The 17862-nt window shown below is 40.3% G+C and overlaps 1 protein-coding gene across 1 annotated transcript; it reads right to left on the bottom strand.

Annotated features, from left to right (window-relative positions):
• Positions 1 to 614: 614 nt before the first annotated feature.
• On the bottom strand, positions 615 to 17511 carry TSPAN13 (tetraspanin 13). The gene is made up of 6 exons (XM_042043441.1): positions 17374 to 17511; positions 5331 to 5498; positions 4200 to 4280; positions 3241 to 3354; positions 2799 to 2909; positions 615 to 1621 (listed from the first exon to the last, which is right to left on the bottom strand). Exons 1-6 carry the CDS (start codon positions 17434 to 17436, stop codon positions 1547 to 1549), a joined length of 612 nt encoding a protein of 203 aa, XP_041899375.1. The 5' UTR covers positions 17437 to 17511; the 3' UTR covers positions 615 to 1546.
• Positions 17512 to 17862: the final 351 nt, after the last annotated feature.

A 17862-nucleotide genomic window follows, 5' to 3' on the forward strand; every position in this document is an offset into this window, starting at 1 on the left:
GACCACGGATGCTGAAAACTCAGCTATACCTGGAGAGAAGCAGTTCTATGGCAAGTTCTTGATATCCTGCTGCTTTCAGTTTCTGCTCTTCCCCTTCAAAACCTCAAGATAATTCCTTCTTCAGGAGCGCTTGGCTGTGAAAGTCTGAAAGTGCTTTGATGGGCATGTGTTTCAACCTCTTTTTGCCTCCTCTGCAGGAGTAAGGAGGGATCTCCCTACTAAAGAGAGACTGTACGAGAATCTACTTCTGTCTGCCTCCAGACTTCCTTTCCACCTTGCTCAGGTGCTGTATTCCTTGGCAGAGGGCCTTAATCTCCTCCCCTTTTCTTCCTGTAGAGCTGTCTTTCAGGCTACAGCAACTACCTACCCTGCCAGCAGCAGCAACTGAGTGAAGAATGAATGAAGAAAATGTGTAGTGCAGATCTGCAATTCAGTGTGATCAGAAACAAATGGAACATTGTGCACCTTGGGTGTTCAGATGGCTGCTGTTTCAGCTGAGGCACCACTTCTGTTACAGGCAGCAAGAGGGACCATGCTTTCCTTCAGCTCAGACAGTACTTGCTACATGGGTAACTTGAATTTTAAATCGAATTCTTTGTTTTCAGAAAACAAACTACTGGAAACCATTTTATTTTGTTGCTGTTTTTCTTTCTTTTTTTTACATGTCATTCAATCTCTCATGAAATCAAGACTGTTATCTGGATGACAGAGAAATATACACTGCTGAGTTATTACAACAATGACTTTACACCATCTAAAAAAGCTGTACAGCAACTTTCCAGACATCAAGTTTCTTACATCAGAGATGACAGACAATGATTGTGCAAATACCAAACTTCATTCACTTGTCAAGGAAAAAAAGTTTCAAGTTAATCAGCTGCAGATTACATTCTCCTGACTTTCTTCACTCATTGTTCTCATAATGACAATATCCATTAACATTGTTTTTATTCTCAACAAAATGCTAAAGCTACCAGAAAACCAAAACAAACAGGGAAGAGGAGGGGTGAAGAACTACAGTAGTCATTAACACACACTTAATGTGCACTATAGAAAATAACATCTTTAGCTTCTACTTTTACCTTAACAGGAAAGTGGGAGACAAAAAAGTTTACTAGAGTACATCCTAAAACCTAAGTAAACCATACCCAACCATCCACCGTAAATTTTTATCATCTTAATGAGAATTCATGTGAATTTTTATAATCAATGAATACAGCAGAAAATACCTCTGGGGTTTTTTTTACACCAGATAACCCAGTAGTGGTATAAAACTCACTGTATAGAGTTCACCATATCAGATTAACAAAGTCTTAACCAGCAGTTCAACTCTGCCCAGCTACTGAATGCACCCATCTACTTTAAGATAGAGATTCTTAGAAGAAAAATAGTGGAAATTAAATATGAAAACTACACATTTCTTATAGAACTTGAGTTTTATTTTGGGAACGTGTAGACTACCTGTTATGGAGAAATACCAAACTATGGAGAATCAGTATTTTTAAGTAGAGGGTGCAGAGAGAAGATTCAGTCCTCTATAAACTTATCAAATAAATGCACTAGGATTTGCACGGGGATCCTTTTGGTTCCTGTATCTGTAAGTCAGCCAGACTCCCAGAATCTGAAAATAAAAACCAAAGACATTATTAAACAGAGGGCTCCATCCCATCCTCTAGTTTTACAAAATTTGTTTTAAACATTAAATCAGGACAATGAATTTCCAGTATACAAGTTTAGGATATTTGACTGTTGCTAAAATTGTACAACCACACTCCATCTTTCTTAATTAGAAAAAACAATGCACCCTCTCTTCTCTCAGAGAAAAATCATACCTAGCAACAGAGAGAAAAACAAAACAAAAAAGCCAAAACTATAAACAAAAAAATCCAAACCCATATTCACAATGCAATAAAAAATTTCCCACTGTTATAATGAAAGTTAAATTATTCTTCCCCCCTTCCCAAATGATAACTACCTATAAACCTGCTTTTAGTATAATGATAAAAAAATCCTCCAAATTGTTTCATTTTACCACTTAACTATATGGCTATTCTTGTGCCTTTTCAAATATTGCCATCCCCCCAACTATCTTCCCACATCCCAGCACCTTCACATTTTTAGTAGAGATGGCTGAGGTCAGAGTGATTCTGTTTAAGTTGCCGTATCTCTCTTGTCGCTGTCGTATGGACAAGCCTTCTAAAAACTGCACTAAGCAGCAGGAAGAACATTTTCACATGCCCTGTTCTGGGCTTAGAAAAGACGTGCTCTGAGGATTTTTATACTCCAATCGATAAAGCAAGTTATGTATCATCATGGTACTAAAGCAAAGAGTCAAAAGACCTTTTTAATTTTAACCTACTGTTTAAAATACAGTTTACTCCTCATGCAAGTCTACATTTGCACTACAGGTGGCACCAAAAAAAAAAAAATCCTCAAAGACCTTATGTGTGCTAGAGTAGGGAATAGGTGGGAAGAAGCGGGACCAAGGTAAAGCAACAACACTTTTTATTACTGTTGGAGAATGGTACACCTGAACAGCTAACTTTCTGAAAAGCTTAAACTTTACAGCACCACATTTTAATGCTGAGGTTTGTTGTCTAAATAACAAAGTTGCAAGAAAAGCTTTCCCTCTGACAGACTTAAGCAAGCTCGTAGCTTTGAAAAATTTGGCCTAATTAATTATTTGACTCCTGAGATTGGACTAAGGTTTCCTGAAAGAAACCCCCTAAAATTGTGTTTCATAAAACAAAGCTTTAAAAGTGGGGAAAAAGCACTCAACTTTCTAACCACCCACTCACCTCTGTGAAACTGAAGAAGAGCCCAATCCCTCCGACAAATCTCAGCACCATTCCAGAATATTCTTCCATTATCGGTGCACATGGTCTACAGTGGAGAGTTCTAAGACAATCCTGTAGCAGATACAGAGAATTGCTTTCCATTTTCTGATGACACTTTGTTGTTTGAAAGCATCTAGCTTGCTCTAGAAGAGACTGCTACCCATGGACAAAACTCCAGCAGTTTTAAAAGACTCCAAGAGAGCAAGTATATAAATGACAGTGGAGCACAAGCTTTGCAGGGTGCCCTGTGATTGTCTTTCCAGTAAGAGAAGAGCTTAGTATCACTGTAAGAACTACATTACACACTTGTTAAAATGCTGCTTTCTGTAACTATGAAAACAGTTGTACATTTTTGAACAAACAGTGTGAAAAAGTAATGGTTTTTCACGCTTGAAGAACTTACAGCGGCGCAGGTTTCATTCGCATAAAAAACTCTGAATCCACAACAATTCAGATTTCTCTCAATATCTGTTCTTGCGCTGTTGGTGTTACTCCATCCCACCTCTAGAAGTTCACTCTAGAAGCCATAAGTAAATACATATTACATTAATTGAACTGTTTTACACTGCAAACCAATATACAAAATCAACTTGATAATGCCCTAACTAAAGCCTTCAGATCTTGATGCTCAACGGGAGAATATAAATATATTAAAGAATGACTGGAGTGTCCAAACAGCCTGTGTAGCTAATGAAAGAACAGCACCTAACAGCAGGACATTCATGGGTATAATTCATTTTCTTCCTTTGTTTTTGCTAATCCCAACAAGACCCCTAGTAATGGGACATGCAACTAATCTAGCTGGGACTGCCCAGGCTTTACACAAAAAGCATGCTCATATGCAAAAGCTGATTGTTCAGTCACTGCAGCCTTACCCACTTCTTATGCAGTAAGAATTGGTCTCCATACCACATGGAAGATTGTTTTACTTTCACATGTAAATGCCTAACGTAGTTATGACCTCTCCAGTTACACAAGAACAATTCAGTGACTTTATCAAATTTACACCATGATTACTGTGTATTTCATCAGTTTATCTGAAATCGCTGAACATGAGATAGAGCCCAGAAATCGTGCTGCTATACCGGTGACCATAAACCTAGAAAGGAAGCTCAAAACCATATCAATTAAAAATAAAAAGACATATGAAAGTCATTTTAGGACCCAAATGTATTTCTTTCTAGCTACCAAAGCCAAGCACTGACCAAAACCTAGTCTTTAATAAATAGGGTAATGCTGATTTTCTTAAAATATGCTCTCCCCATTTTATGGAGGACTATATACAAATACATGTGCCCATGTAAATATATATTTATAGTGTTATGCTATAGATTAACTGAGAAGTCAGGAAACTTTTCTTACCTGCTGTTCCTCATTTAGTGCCAAACACGCACATGAGACAGAAAACTGAACAATAAAGACTAGCAGAAGAATAATCATGTACTGGAAACAATAGTTAAGGATATACTCTCAAATTAATTTTGTTTTTATAACATAGCCTCCTAATGGTATTCCTTATTTCACTGGATAACAGTAAGTCCTTTAAAACAAAAGAACTATGGAAGCAAATTCTGACTGACTGTGGAAAAGATGACCTAAATAATGTTCCCAAAACCCAATCACCATATATTATCTCTTTTTGGCTACTACTATACATAGCTGGTATTTCCAGGTTAGGTATTTCTTGCCTAGCAAGAAAACATGAGCAGAGAGGTTAATAAAAGGAGCTTTCAGAGAAAAATCTCCAGCCAATTTCTCCAGTTTTAGGGACTCATGTCATTTCAATATACTTCACTTAAATAAAGTAGTTACAAAAATATTTTTCTGGGTATTGCATATTCAGATTATCTTTTTTCAATGACATAGTCTTGTAATTAATTACAAAAAAATAACTCTAGCATAGATTAAAAATAAAAAAAGGTAAGAGTTGCTCTTGGAACACAGCCTCACACACTTTCAGACTAATGCATCTGAAAATGGTATAAAACAAAAAGAATAAACTTTGATACTAAAGATCATGTTTTGAAAGTTGGGGAGTACTTTCAAAATTTGTCTGCTGTGTTCAGAGGCAGACACTTCACACAATTAAGCTGTTTGTAAAGTGGAGGTCAGCTCTTATCCACAGACCAAAAAAGTTAAATATTAATAGTTCACCTACTTTAGCTTCGTGTAGGGGTGAGCACACATAAGAGGCACCTGTTACACAGTGAGCCACCATAAAAAGCTCTCAAAGAATTAAAATAGTCTTATTTTTAAAAAGAGATGTGAATACTTCTATCTTCAGAGCAATGGAGACAACAAAGGAGAAAAAAAAGGAAACTGAAACAAAGTTAAATGGAAAGGAAGTCTAATTTAGACTGCACTTGACCAAAGTAAGATTGTGAATTTCAGTTCTGTTTCTGAAGTACTTCCCCCAGCAGTCTCAGCTGACAGAGCAGGTTGTTTACATGGCTTCAACAAAGCTGCAATCAATGCAATGCATCAGAAGGATACGAAGAATAGCAATACTTGATGATGTTTCACTGCACCAATCAATCCAACTAAGGCAATAAAGAAGAGGAAGACTCCTACTGCAATTACCACTCCAACGACTCTGAAACTAGAGATGAGGCCGAAGCCAATTCCCCATGCTGCAATTCCGATCAGCAGCAGGCTCACCAGCTGGAGGGAAAAGAAAACACAAAGTTAGACTGCATATCCCACACACAGATAATTTTTTTACATTAAAGTTGTTTTTAGAAAGGTGCAATTTGTCTTTCTGGTGCAAAGAGAAGAAGCACAACCCTAAACAAACCAATCATCCACATCATTGTATAGGTAATTTCAGTTCCAGATGTTTTAAGGCATACATATTCTTCCACACTGTCGATGTGGCACTGTTACAACTCAGTCTACCTATAAGTCAAGCCATGTTGTACTATCTGTGACTGACTAGAGAAACTAAACTGTAGACCATAACGTAATTGACAAATAAGCTAAAAATCATCAGCTTTAATTCAGAGTGGAATAAGGACGAAAATTTTGGATGTTTTGTGAAACTATGGCAGTATATTTAAAAAAAATAGAATATACATCTGCACAGCTCTGAATGTGTAAAAAAGTGCACTTTGCCAAAACTTACTGGAATCAGCTGTATTAATTAATAAGAAAAGTTTCTACATACTTGATGATGTAATGCAACATTTAACACGGTCACACAAAAATACATTTCAGATCTGAATTTCAAGGACTATGCAGTAAAACAATAAAGGCATCCTTTCTCCTCTGCATATTTCTTCAAGAAAATAGCTCTACTATTAAGTCAATCCTATTTCAATACCCAAAACACTTATGGTGTTTCCTTCCTTTTAAACATGGTATTCAGGGAAGGCAGGCAGAATCTGTTCCAGTTAGTTCACAGAGATTTATTGTTTATATGGGCAGGAAGCTTCAGCCTTTCCTGTTTCCATACAAAGAAAACACGACCCCAAGAAAAAACAAATTCCAACATGAAAAGCGGCAGAGAAATCTGTAATGAAATCCAGCAGGAGGGAAGCAGCAGACAAAACCAACCCAGATGTCCAATGCACAAGATGCCCAAGACTCTGGTTTCAAACAGACCTATGTGCAACATATCACTCATTATATTCTCTGTTAAATGACACCAATTCAACATGCAATTTTTAACTTTCCAAAACTCTGATCTCACCAAAAAATACCCAGCTGTATAGCTATTTAAAAAAAACCTGAAACCAACGACATAAAACAGTAAGCACTTAGTCTAGTCCAAATACTCGGCTTCATTTAACAACAGGTGTAGAGCAAACACTTACACTTGCTCGCCAGTTTCCATTCAAACAAGGCCCATTCTCATGACATTTTACTGTTTACCCAGAGGCAGGGAGGACATATTAAAAAAAAAAAGTAATTTCCAACTTACCACTTCAGTATACTTACCCTACAGCTGGGCATTCTTGTTGGTTTTAATGCCAAATACATGTGTATACTTTTTCCATTTAAGTACATTTTAGAGGACTAACCTACATAATGCTGCTTTTGAAACATGGAAATCTAAGGTAACATCAAGAAAGCTAGTAAAACAACTAGAGATGCTCATCAAGATCGAAACACAGCCGGTGGATTTTTTTTTGTGTTCACACAGGAATACATCTTAAAAAACTTTTTACCAAAAGCCAATAATCCACAAAAGAAATTTAAGAGCCTGCAAGAACAAAAGCAGGATATTTGTCATACCTACACGTCTCTCTTAACACACAAAGAGACAAAAAAAGATATAAAATTCAAAGGAATTGTTCAATACCAGCAGAGTTTTAGGATGATTTCACATTTGTCTTTGTTTCCCTTAAACAAAAAGCCTAAATTACCACATTTATTTAAAACCAAAACAACAGGCCAAGGTGTCATGAATCAAAATTACAGAGAGAACTGAATAAAAAAATAAAGCAAAATGCCTTGGCTCTAGCACAGACAAATTTTCTGAATCCATGCTTTAAAATAATTAAAGCATTAAAAATTAGCCTTGCCAATCAGATTAGACAGTTAAGTGCAAGACCTATCTTTTCTGACCTATGTCCACTCACTTTATTTCACAGTCTCATTCCACTGGAAAGATTTATTTTTCCACGTAAGTATCAGAAGCAAGTAACAAGAAACCCCACAGCCCAATTTCCAATCAAAAAGTGGTGTCTGATATCCCATGCTCTGCATCCACTTCTAAGCACTGAACTCACACTGTCACTACATAGGTCTTTAAAAAACAAATCTCACAGGCAATGCCAAATTTCAATTTATTTCACAAAGAAGAGCAGATGAAACTTTGCTCCTAATGATTTTTTCACCAATACTCTTCTGTCTGAGGGCAAATCTTGACTTTCACCAATCTGCCTCCAAGATACCAATATGTGTATTTGTTCAGCTCTTTGTTCATTTCATAAGAGGTCCAAAAGCATTAGATGAAATTAGTTTTGTTCTTAAAATATTGAAATCAAAACAAGAGACAAACTCTGTGCCTCTAACACCCAGTCTGTGAGCCGCAGAGTACCAGTTGCTTCTTGCTGCCATTACTGATCTCATCTTACATTAATCTGATTATATATGCATAAAATTAGTTGCATGACACTAGAACTGTCCTGACACCCTGGCACAAAAAACCAGATGTACCTGTTTTCTGGTAGAAACAGCCACATGTTGAATCTAGAACAGCTCTGGTTTTCAATCAAGTGGGGAAAAAAAAGCTTCTCTGTTTAATCCCATTAGTGAATTCCAGACATTCAGGAAATAACATAAAATAGTTCAGTTTCACATTCAATCACATTCAAGTTTTAGAGCCATCAATCTCATTTTCAAGTGTTACCTCCATAATACCAAGGCTCTATTTTCTTTCACTTGACCAAGTTGTCCATTGTCCAATTCCTTAAAACATCTGGAAATTCAGTGTGACCACAGATCCATGCTACTGGGCTCTGGCTGACAAACTATGTGAAAATGCTGTATCCAGTCAGGCAGATCCATCACTTGGATCAAAATCATACTGGCTACTCCTATCTTGCCACTTGAAATTGTGGAAAATTGACACTGTTTCGAATGGAGACTATAGATTTATAAACCACTCCAGAAACTGATTTAGTATTAAGTTTCTGTCTCCTCCACATGTTTACAGAAAGAGGAAATTATGGTTATTCCTTCATACTCAGATTTGGCATAGACTATCTGAATGAGAGGAATACTCTCTCTCTATAGTTTTTTAGTGCCATAATGCAAAAAACTAAAGTAAAAGCACATGACTACAAAAGGAAAAATAACTTAAGCTGTTTTGAGAAGAGGTTTTACAAGTCTGTAAAACAACTGAATGCAAGGCTCATAGTGTTATGCACTGTTTAGCCACCAGAAATGGCTGCTCAACAGTGCTTATTCCAGTGTTTTGAGATGAAAGGATTTATATGCAGTATTTCTAAAACTGGAGCTGCTATGACTTTATAGTATAATGAAACAAAATTAGTGACCCCAACCACTTCAAATGAGTATCGTACATTCTAAACATACGAGCTTTACTTACATGCAAAAAGGCCATGTATTTCCGTTAAATAAAGGAAGAAGGACTCTCTACGCAGCTTCTGGATGTCGCGTTTTATTTTACTGAGAGACCACATTTCACAGCAGCAGAAGTCTCCCAAAGTAAACAGTATCATCCATGGAAGACGGAATTACCTGTGAAACTTCATTTTACCTATATGAATTTACTTACACAAAGCTAGCTTTGGTTAATAACACTTCAAATATTTGCTTAATGTATCTGCCAGATATATCTGAAATCACAGTCCAGTTTTTAGTGATTAGGGCTAATCCAGTTTCCCATGGGAGGGTTGGAGAAATGGCCTGTGGGACTGAATGGCCCCAGGCCGGACTGCTGAACTTGAAGGGCAGTAACTGATGGCTCAGCATCCAGCTGGTAGAAGGTAAGCACCACCACAAAGGCTGATACTGGAGCCAATATCACACAGTATCTTCATCAACAACCTGAATACAACACAAAATTAATCCCTAGAAAATTTGTGGATGATACCAAACAAGGAAGAGTGGTTGACTCTGCAAATAGAGATTTAACTCAGATATACCTTCATAAACTTGAGGCCTAAGCCAACCTTAGGAACCTTGCAAAGTGAAAAATTGTGCTCCTGGGTGTTTGTGGAGCCTGGGATCGGACCAGCTGAACAACAGCGTTACTGAGATAGACAGGGAGATCAAACTGTTCATCAGGTTGAATACAAGCCAGGAGTCAGCTCTCATTGCAAACAGGGAAAGCCAAGTGGAGTGCAATCAGAGGAAACACAATGCTGGTGAGACTGAAGCTCAAATACTGTGTTCTATTTCAAGTGGAAAAGGAATTTGAGAACCCGGTAATGAGTCGGTAAAACAGCCTGGAGCCTTGAGGATGAGAGGTTTGAGAAGAGGTGATGGATCTGGGTTTGTTTAGTATGACAAAGAGGCTGCCTAGGGATAATCACATAGTAACTAAAGCTGAAGGCGTATTACATGAACATGGAGGCGAACTCTTCTGGGTATCACAAGTAACAGCTTGGAAGGTTCAGACCAGACATTAGAAAACACATCTGTAAGGTGGTTTGGTGCCTTACTCAGAGAGGTGATGATCTGTGTTCTCAGGAGTTTACAAGACTCCACAGACTAAGCCACAGATGGCAAGCCACTGATATTCATAATCCTGCTCTGAGCAGGCGCCTGGACTGATGAGCCCCAAAAATGCCTTCCAACCAACACTGCCACACACCACAGCCAGCACTTTCACCATGCCACTCTCTCCACACCAAAAATCAAAGTTTTACCAGGCAGAAAGGAGATGGATTTAGCACTGACCAAGGACTTTTCTGCACCATCTAGCTCACTACACAGTTTCTAAACTATCAACAAAGCACCTTCTTATAAGCAGTAAGAAAGTCTCACAATAAAAGAGCAATAAATGATTCTTCAGAAGTACTTACACGGCTTCAAAAAACACGAGTACAAGTCTTGTTCTCAGAAGTGATTTAAAAGGTCACATTCACTTAAGGCGTGTTCACATAAAAGCCAACAAGCATTAAGAGCAAAGAATCTATAATAACCTCAAACTGGAGTTATTTGTGTACAGAATGATGCTACAAGCACACACTGTCCAAATACCAGAAAAACAATACCAAGCCATGGAAGGTGTATACATGTGGAGGGGTGACAGTATTTTGTATTTAATATCTTCATTTACTATATATTATCTTCTCCATCAATTCAAACCCTAGCCACCTTACTTAAAAGGCACATGCACAAATACAGGCTTAGCATAATTCAATAGATAAACTCATAACTTTGAAATTAAGTAAATACTTTACCAGAACAAACATTTAGGTAGCACAAACCCTAAATGAAGATCAGTGGTTATCCCTATGAGATAAGGGTATTTCTACTTTGGAGTAAAAGAAATGGGAAAAAAAAAAAATCAAGCACATTGTCAGTAGATGAAACATTACTCCAATGTCAGTATCTGTATAGGGACAATTTTAGGTAAGATTTAAATTCAAGATCAGTGGAACAGATCAGACACCAGTTTAGTTCTCTTTTTTTTATACACACATACACACATCTGAATTTCAGAGATGTTCCAAAAATAACAGTTTCTCTAGCAAATCTCTTAATTTGCTCTCTTCTTTAAATCCAAGTTCTCTTGTGCACATAGCTGCTCATTTCCCTCATTCCTGTACTGGAAAAAACATATTTCTCTCCACAAGTACCCCTTCTGTACTTATGTGCAAGCTTACAGTCTACATTACAAAAAAGAAACAAATACTGACAAACTATTTCTCTATACAATGCCACTGAGAAACAGTTCAAATGCTAAAACCACTTCCTCCTTCCTATAACAGCAGGCCACCAGCAAATCTGCTGTCTTGATTAACTGGCAACTTTTTGGTATTTCAACTAGCTTGGACTGCTTACTAGGAAGGAAGTCATATGCAGAAGTTGGTATTCCCACTGCTTCCTTACCATCTCCGTACAAACAGGAATTGGTAAAAACTACATTTCAGAATTTAAATTTCAAGAACTACCGATTCACCATTCCCAGGTAAAGAGATTATATAGCATTTATACTTGTATCAGCATGGGAAATATTTACAGAAGAGCTGTCAGGGTAGATATGGAACAGGAACTAAAACCAGAGAGATTACACAAATGATGAAATACATCCTCCCTAACCTCTCTCTCTGCATTTAAGTTCATATTCTACTACTTTTAAGGGTGCTTTAAAATTTAAATGTCAAATGGCATATATACTGAAGGTAGAGGTTTCCACCACTCTCCCTTTCAACTTGGCCAACCATTTCTGTACAGCCATAGAGAGTCTAGAAGACAATTCTGATTCCTGGTAATTCATTTAAAAGCACTACATTAAAACAACAGGCAGTACATAGTGGTGCACCTTTAGCAAGTTGAAACGAAACTAAATTGGTTTCTATCACAGCTGTAAGCTACTCAACCTGTAAGCAACTTTATTCCCTTACAATACTACTTCAGCTTTATGGAGAGCAAAGGAAAGCTCTGGGTACCTCCAAAGCAAAATCTTCCACTCTTACATGACTTACTTAAATGAAGAGTGATCAGTAGTCTGATTATAGAACAGCCTTGAATGTGGAACAAGCGATTTACGCGAAAGGCAGCATTCCTGCCTCTTACCACAAAAGCCTGTTCTTTCTGTTTCAGGCCTTGTAAAGAGTTATTCATGTTATTGGCCATGTAACAAACTACTTACACACTACAATGTCAGTGAGATTTAACCCCTACTACTCTCTGGTCTTTGCAAATGGAAGCTTTCTGCTGTGCAGCAGGAACAATTATGTTCTAAAATGTTTACTTTTACTTGTGTGTTTGTTCATTGTTTTTTAAGAGGTTGTGAAATGTTTTCACAAAACCTGGTGAGCCCACAGATCCTTCTTCCACACATTGCCTCTCCTTCAACACAAAAACAAGAGTACAATAACCCACAACTAATGATGTAAGCTACAAGGCTTCTACAGGGCATTCAAAGGGGTTCTCAGTAATTGTGCTGGTTTTAAAGTGCCCATCTGCACCACCAGGATGGCTGAAAAGATCAGCAGTATCAAAACACACCATGTTCCATACACCCTCCTCCTCTGTGCCGTGTTGTTCTCCCGCTCTTTTCCTAAGGACAAGCTGCCTCCTTAGCTCCAAATGCCACTGTGCACTCTGCACAAGACAGTGAAGAACCAAAACCCACTCCCAGCTGGTCTACGGACCCACCACCACAAACTGCTGTCACTTTGGCTATAAACTGACACACAGTATAGCTGAGGGCCTTCCCAAGCCCTGGCAAAACATCTTCAAATACCTATCTGTACTTTTGCTGTTCTCTTCTGTGTTCTCAAGCGTGAGCATAGAAACCTTCCCAAAATGCCAACGAAAACAAAAAAGCCACAAGACTGACATGACCAACATTACCTTCCTTGACTAATACCTGGGAGCTTCTGTTTTACCAGTTTTATTTACATATAAAGACTAGATAGCCCAGCTTATACTGCCATCTTCAAAATGTCCTTGAGAACAACAGAAATGGCTGCAAGGCAACCCGCCCCATTTGCTGAGCATCCAGGTGGGACAAATGAGGTAGACCAGCACAGCACAGGCAGGTGCTGGGGCAAACTCTTCATGCTGCACAGCTTAATGCTGACCAGAGCCTGTCAGACAGGGCAAACAGCAGGTTATTTATATCTTACAGCTGAAACCAAACTTAGGACATACCAAAATGAAGTTGCATTCAGAGATCACAGGCTCACTCATCAATGTGAAAGAAATTGCCACTTGAGGCAAGAACTGTGCTTCTCTAACTCCAGTCTGCTTGTACCTGGCTCTGGGTAGGCACTATGCCAGTCAGGAAATATCACAGAACACAGAAGATACATTCCCTTTCCCTAGGAAAATCCAGATGTTCACCCTGCCCCTAACACCAATCTTCCCCCATGCAGCAAAAAGGTGAAGCAGACAGATTTGCATGGAAGATGCAACATGGTCACTCCTCTTCATCAGCAACTCTGAAACTAAGACAAACATTATTACAAAATAACTTATGAATTAAAAACCCTCTTAAAACCTTCAAGGCTAGGTTGGAGGAGGCTTTAAACAAACTGGTCTAGTGGTAGGTATCCCTGTCCATGCCAGAGGGATTGGACCTACATGATTTTTAAGGTCCCTTCCAAACCAAACCATTCTATGACACCTAGCACACATTGTCCAAATCTGAGAATTTCTATACTTATCTTTGCATATTTCCATAGTACAGGGAAAGCAAGTTTGAAAAAAAGGGCATAAAGCACAAATACACTTTCAGTAACTACAGCACCCAGAGAACAAGAAACAGTGACAGGAAAAATAAAATAAAACAAGCCCAAAAAACTCTTTTGAACACAATGCTTTGAAAATGGATGCAAAAACCAGGGCACTTAATAGGCAACCAAAAAAAAGAGGTTCAGAGAACAAAGTAATATGAAAAGCAAATTATTTTGATAAGGTACTTTCTAGTGTTACAAGTTAATGTGGATGCTTTTATATGGAATAAACTTTGTGCTATTAAAAAATACACACTTCTAATGGAAAAGGTACTTTATGTTTTACTTGAAATCAAATGGCTGCTCTATGTGTAAGAAAAACAAAGCCTGCTCACCAAAACAAATGTGAGCTATTTACATGCTGCCAATAAACGTTACATGTTTCCTGCTGCAGCAATAATTAAGTAGCTGCTTGGGTGACAAAAACAGCACACACCACCCAAATGAACGGTCAGTATTTTTTATAATTTGAATATTTAATCTTGTGGCTCACCTACCACTTCAGCCTTTCACCACTAGTTAGGAACTTCCCTTTCCTCTCTGAAAATCACATTTGAACCAAGATATTGACTGTTTGCACCTCAACACAATTACTGAAGCATTCCTTGGAAGGAACGCTTAAGTTACAAACACATCCCTGAATTTTGATTAATTCTGCAGACAGGCACTTTAAACAGTTTGTACGGGTTTGCCATTTGATGGGAAATGTAAATATGACTGACTAAATAAAAACTAAATAGGCCAGATACCCAAAATTAGTATTTTAAAGGTCCTTGTATTCAGTTCTTCCATGTAAGACTTTATTCTGATAATATACGTCATTACATACCCAGAGTCAATAGTCTCAATTTTTTTTTTCTACTCTTCCTCTACCCATAATGAACCATACTGAAAAGTCAGCAAGACTCAGCATAGATGCCAGAATTACTCATATAAAATAGATTTTAAAACAGAATCACGGCCTAAGGACATTAGTCCAGAAAAGAACCAGAAGTCATCAGCAAAGTAACATCTGAAAAGAACATTAAGTGAGCAATTAGGTTACTGGGTATCTGGTTTCTTGCCTTAAACCAGTAACTGATTTATTACTACCAGGAGATATATTTTTCTTAGTGTACTACTAAAAAGCTAAAAGAAGGCAGTATTAAAAAAAAAAAAAAATTAAGCTCCAATATAATATTCTATCTTTGAGTGTTTTAAAGAAAGGCAGAATATAAACTGAAACCTCCAATATAGAGTTCTCAGGGTTAATTCATTCCAAGTATGTCACATAGACACATCAATGCTGGTTACAAAAACATCCAAGAAGCGTTACCTATCTCTTCTTACCTCTACTACTCCGTTCTCACCACTTATTAGTGAATCAACACTATTTTAAAAATATAATTATTAGGTTATTGCTCTGATTGTATTCTGTATTTTTTTTTCCAGCTGGGAGAAAATAAGTCCATTATTCACTGTGCTGCTACAACCCTTGTATTTCAGGTTTCTGTCTAACCAAGGAACAGAGAAGCCCACACATTTTACTAGATCAACTCTACCAGGCCAACTAAGCACCTTAAGTGTTATTTTTTCAACTATGAATTTAAAAGCGTTAATTCTTGTAACTTGTCTATAATTAATAAACAATACTAGCAATGACAATTGGATATTCTTGTAACTATCATTTAAAGAAGTTATTCCTTCCCTTCAGCAAAAACATATGTTCTGTATAGGTCAAATGACAGAACACCAAGTGACACCCACAAAGTAAATTCTACTCAAGGAGACATCAGAGCAGAAATTAAGGTCATAAGTACACTGTACAGGTACCACAGACAGAACTACAAAAGTCCAAAAGTTCAGCCCACCCTTGCTGAGGCCAGATATGCCCAAAAGACCTACCAGACTCATTTCACCTGGTTAATATATGGCTATTTGGCTGTAGAAATAAATGATGGAGTCTTTAGAAAAAAAACCACCTGCTGTCCACGTGACATTACAATAAGATCTGTGCATGTATTATCTGAGAAAGATCCAGATTTCTCTCACTCTTCTGTCACTCAAGGAATAATAGCAAAAATAACAAAAGAAGTATTGCATTAACTGAAAAGTGAAATTGGGATGGGATAACACACCCAAAACCCACCTTCCGGGACAGGAAAATCCCATGAAAAGTTGGCCATGATGATCTTTTGGGGTGCCTTTCAGCCTGAGCTATTTTATGATTCTAACTTAGCTGCATCATGACATTCTACATACACTAAACTTACCTTCAACTACAGACACCAAAGGAGGCAACGCCTATCTGCTCCCCTCTGTTCTGGCTCGGTGCAGCCCAACACCACCAGGCATCACAGAGATCCAGGCTGACTAGGACAGTGGGTAGGCTGGGCTGCCTAGGCATGCTCCAGACTTTTTCAGGGACATATTTCACTCCTCAAGCTCCTCCAGGGAAGGAGACCAAGTAATAGTACAGCCTCTCCTGTAAAAAGGTTTCTCTTCTGCTCTGAGGAAAGTGGGGGGAGGAGGGGGGCGGGTCACCTCGTACACCAAAGAATATAACAACAATCAACTCTGGCTTCAGCACAGGCACTTCCACATCCCTTCGTGCTCCATCCTGGTGAGCACCAGCAGGTCCAGGAACTGCCAGCTACGGGAACTGTTTGTTCTGACGAACAGCGTTAGACCTGCTCGTTCTCCTGTCTTGCCTTCAGCCGAGATCGGGCAGTGCTTTCGGAAAAGCACGGATACAACTGCCCACAAGCACTGGCTGACCGCAATTTCAGTCTGCTGAAAGTCATTCCCAAGCACAGTTGTTAACTTGAAACATTAGAGGACATTCTACCTCTCCAGATGTGCTGTGAAAGGAAGCCATTACACTTACTCCCGCTTCTTGCTATTTCTACGCCCTTTAAAAATAGATAGCAAGGAAAAACCCCCACAGCTGCACCACAATTGGAGATTTTATTGTTCTCTGTTGAAAACAAGCCCTCCAACATGCTGGAACAAAATCAAGCACCTGCCTGGAGCTCCCCAGCAAAGTCATCTCTTTCAGCTTAACAACCTACGTTTTTTCCTCCCTCATGTACGTTCCCACCACCCGAGGCAGCCCTACTTTGTAACGCCCTGGTCCATCCCAGGGAACACCGGCGGTTGCCGGGGGCCTCGTTACTGACTGAACTGCACTTATTTGGGTGCTGATCCCTGGCTGAGAAATAACAAAACAAACCCTTCCCCGCTTCACGCCTGGGTTGGTGCAGCGCCCTTTCCAGACGGAGAGAAAGGGCACCAGCGGGCCAGGCCCTGGGGCCGCTCCTTCCAGGAGATGAGACACTCGCCGCCGCCCCGGGCGGGCAGCGCTCCCGGGCCGCCCTGGATTTTGATCCCGAGGAGCCACGTCCGCGCGGTGACAAAGCTCGGCCTAAGCGCTGTCACCTCCTCACCGCTCCCACCCCATCCTCCCGAGCCGGAAGCCGCGACCGCCCGGCGGCCGCACCGCGGAGCCCCCCCCACGCCCGCAGCCACAGCCCGCCAGGAGAAGCGCAGCGAAGCGCAGCGAACCACGCCACCTCCCCTCCCCTCCCCACCCCACCCCACCCCACCCCACCCGGCGGCGGGACCAGCGGGGCGAGGAAGCGGCCGCGGCCGGGCCGAGCGCGGCGGGCACGCACCGTGTAGAGCAGGTTGAGGGCGCACAGGCAGTTCTTGGAGCAGGCGAAGCCCCCGCACGCCATCGCTCCGCCACCGCCGCCCCGCGCGGCAGCCGCTCCGCCAGGAGGCCGCGGCCCCGCCCCCGGCCGCGCGCGGGTGCGGCCGCAGCAGGTGAGCGGCGCCTGCTGATTGGCCGCCGCGGGGCGCAAAGGTAAATGTATGCAAATGAGGGCGGTGACGTCGGCGCCGGCGGCCGCTATCCGGCGGTTTGCGCCGGGCCGGGCCGCGTTCGGCCGCTCGCGCTGGGCGGGCGGGTCCCGCTCCCCGGCCCCAGTTCCCCATTCCCCGTTCCCCGCTCTTGTGACAAACGAGCTCCCTTCCCCGCTCCCCGTTCCCTGCTGCTGTGACGACACGAACCCGGGCCTCGCCCCCGCCCGCCGGGACCCGCCGTGAGACCGTTCTGTTCCCCTCACGAGTGGCGCCGCGCCGGTGACGGCGCATCCCTGTAA

Source organism: Corvus kubaryi, unplaced genomic scaffold (assembly GCF_017639235.1).
Source record: "Corvus kubaryi isolate FWS band 111438036 unplaced genomic scaffold, C.kubaryi_AGA036_p1.0 37398, whole genome shotgun sequence".
NCBI classification, from domain to species: Eukaryota; Metazoa; Chordata; class Aves; order Passeriformes; family Corvidae; genus Corvus; species Corvus kubaryi.

What these genes read in the sequence shown, in the direction of transcription:
- TSPAN13 (XM_042043441.1), bottom strand. Translation starts at nt 17,436, where the DNA reads ATGGCGTGCGGGGGCTTCGCCTGCTCCAAGAACTGCCTGTGCGCCCTC. An exon ending in CACTAAATGAGGAACAGCAG is followed by an intron (nt 3,355 to 4,199) that starts GTAAGAAAAGTT and finishes TATGGCTTCTAG; the next exon opens with AGTGAACTTCTAGAGGTGGG. An exon ending in CGAATGAAACCTGCGCCGCT is followed by an intron (nt 2,910 to 3,240) that starts GTAAGTTCTTCA and finishes TATCTGCTACAG; the next exon opens with GATTGTCTTAGAACTCTCCA.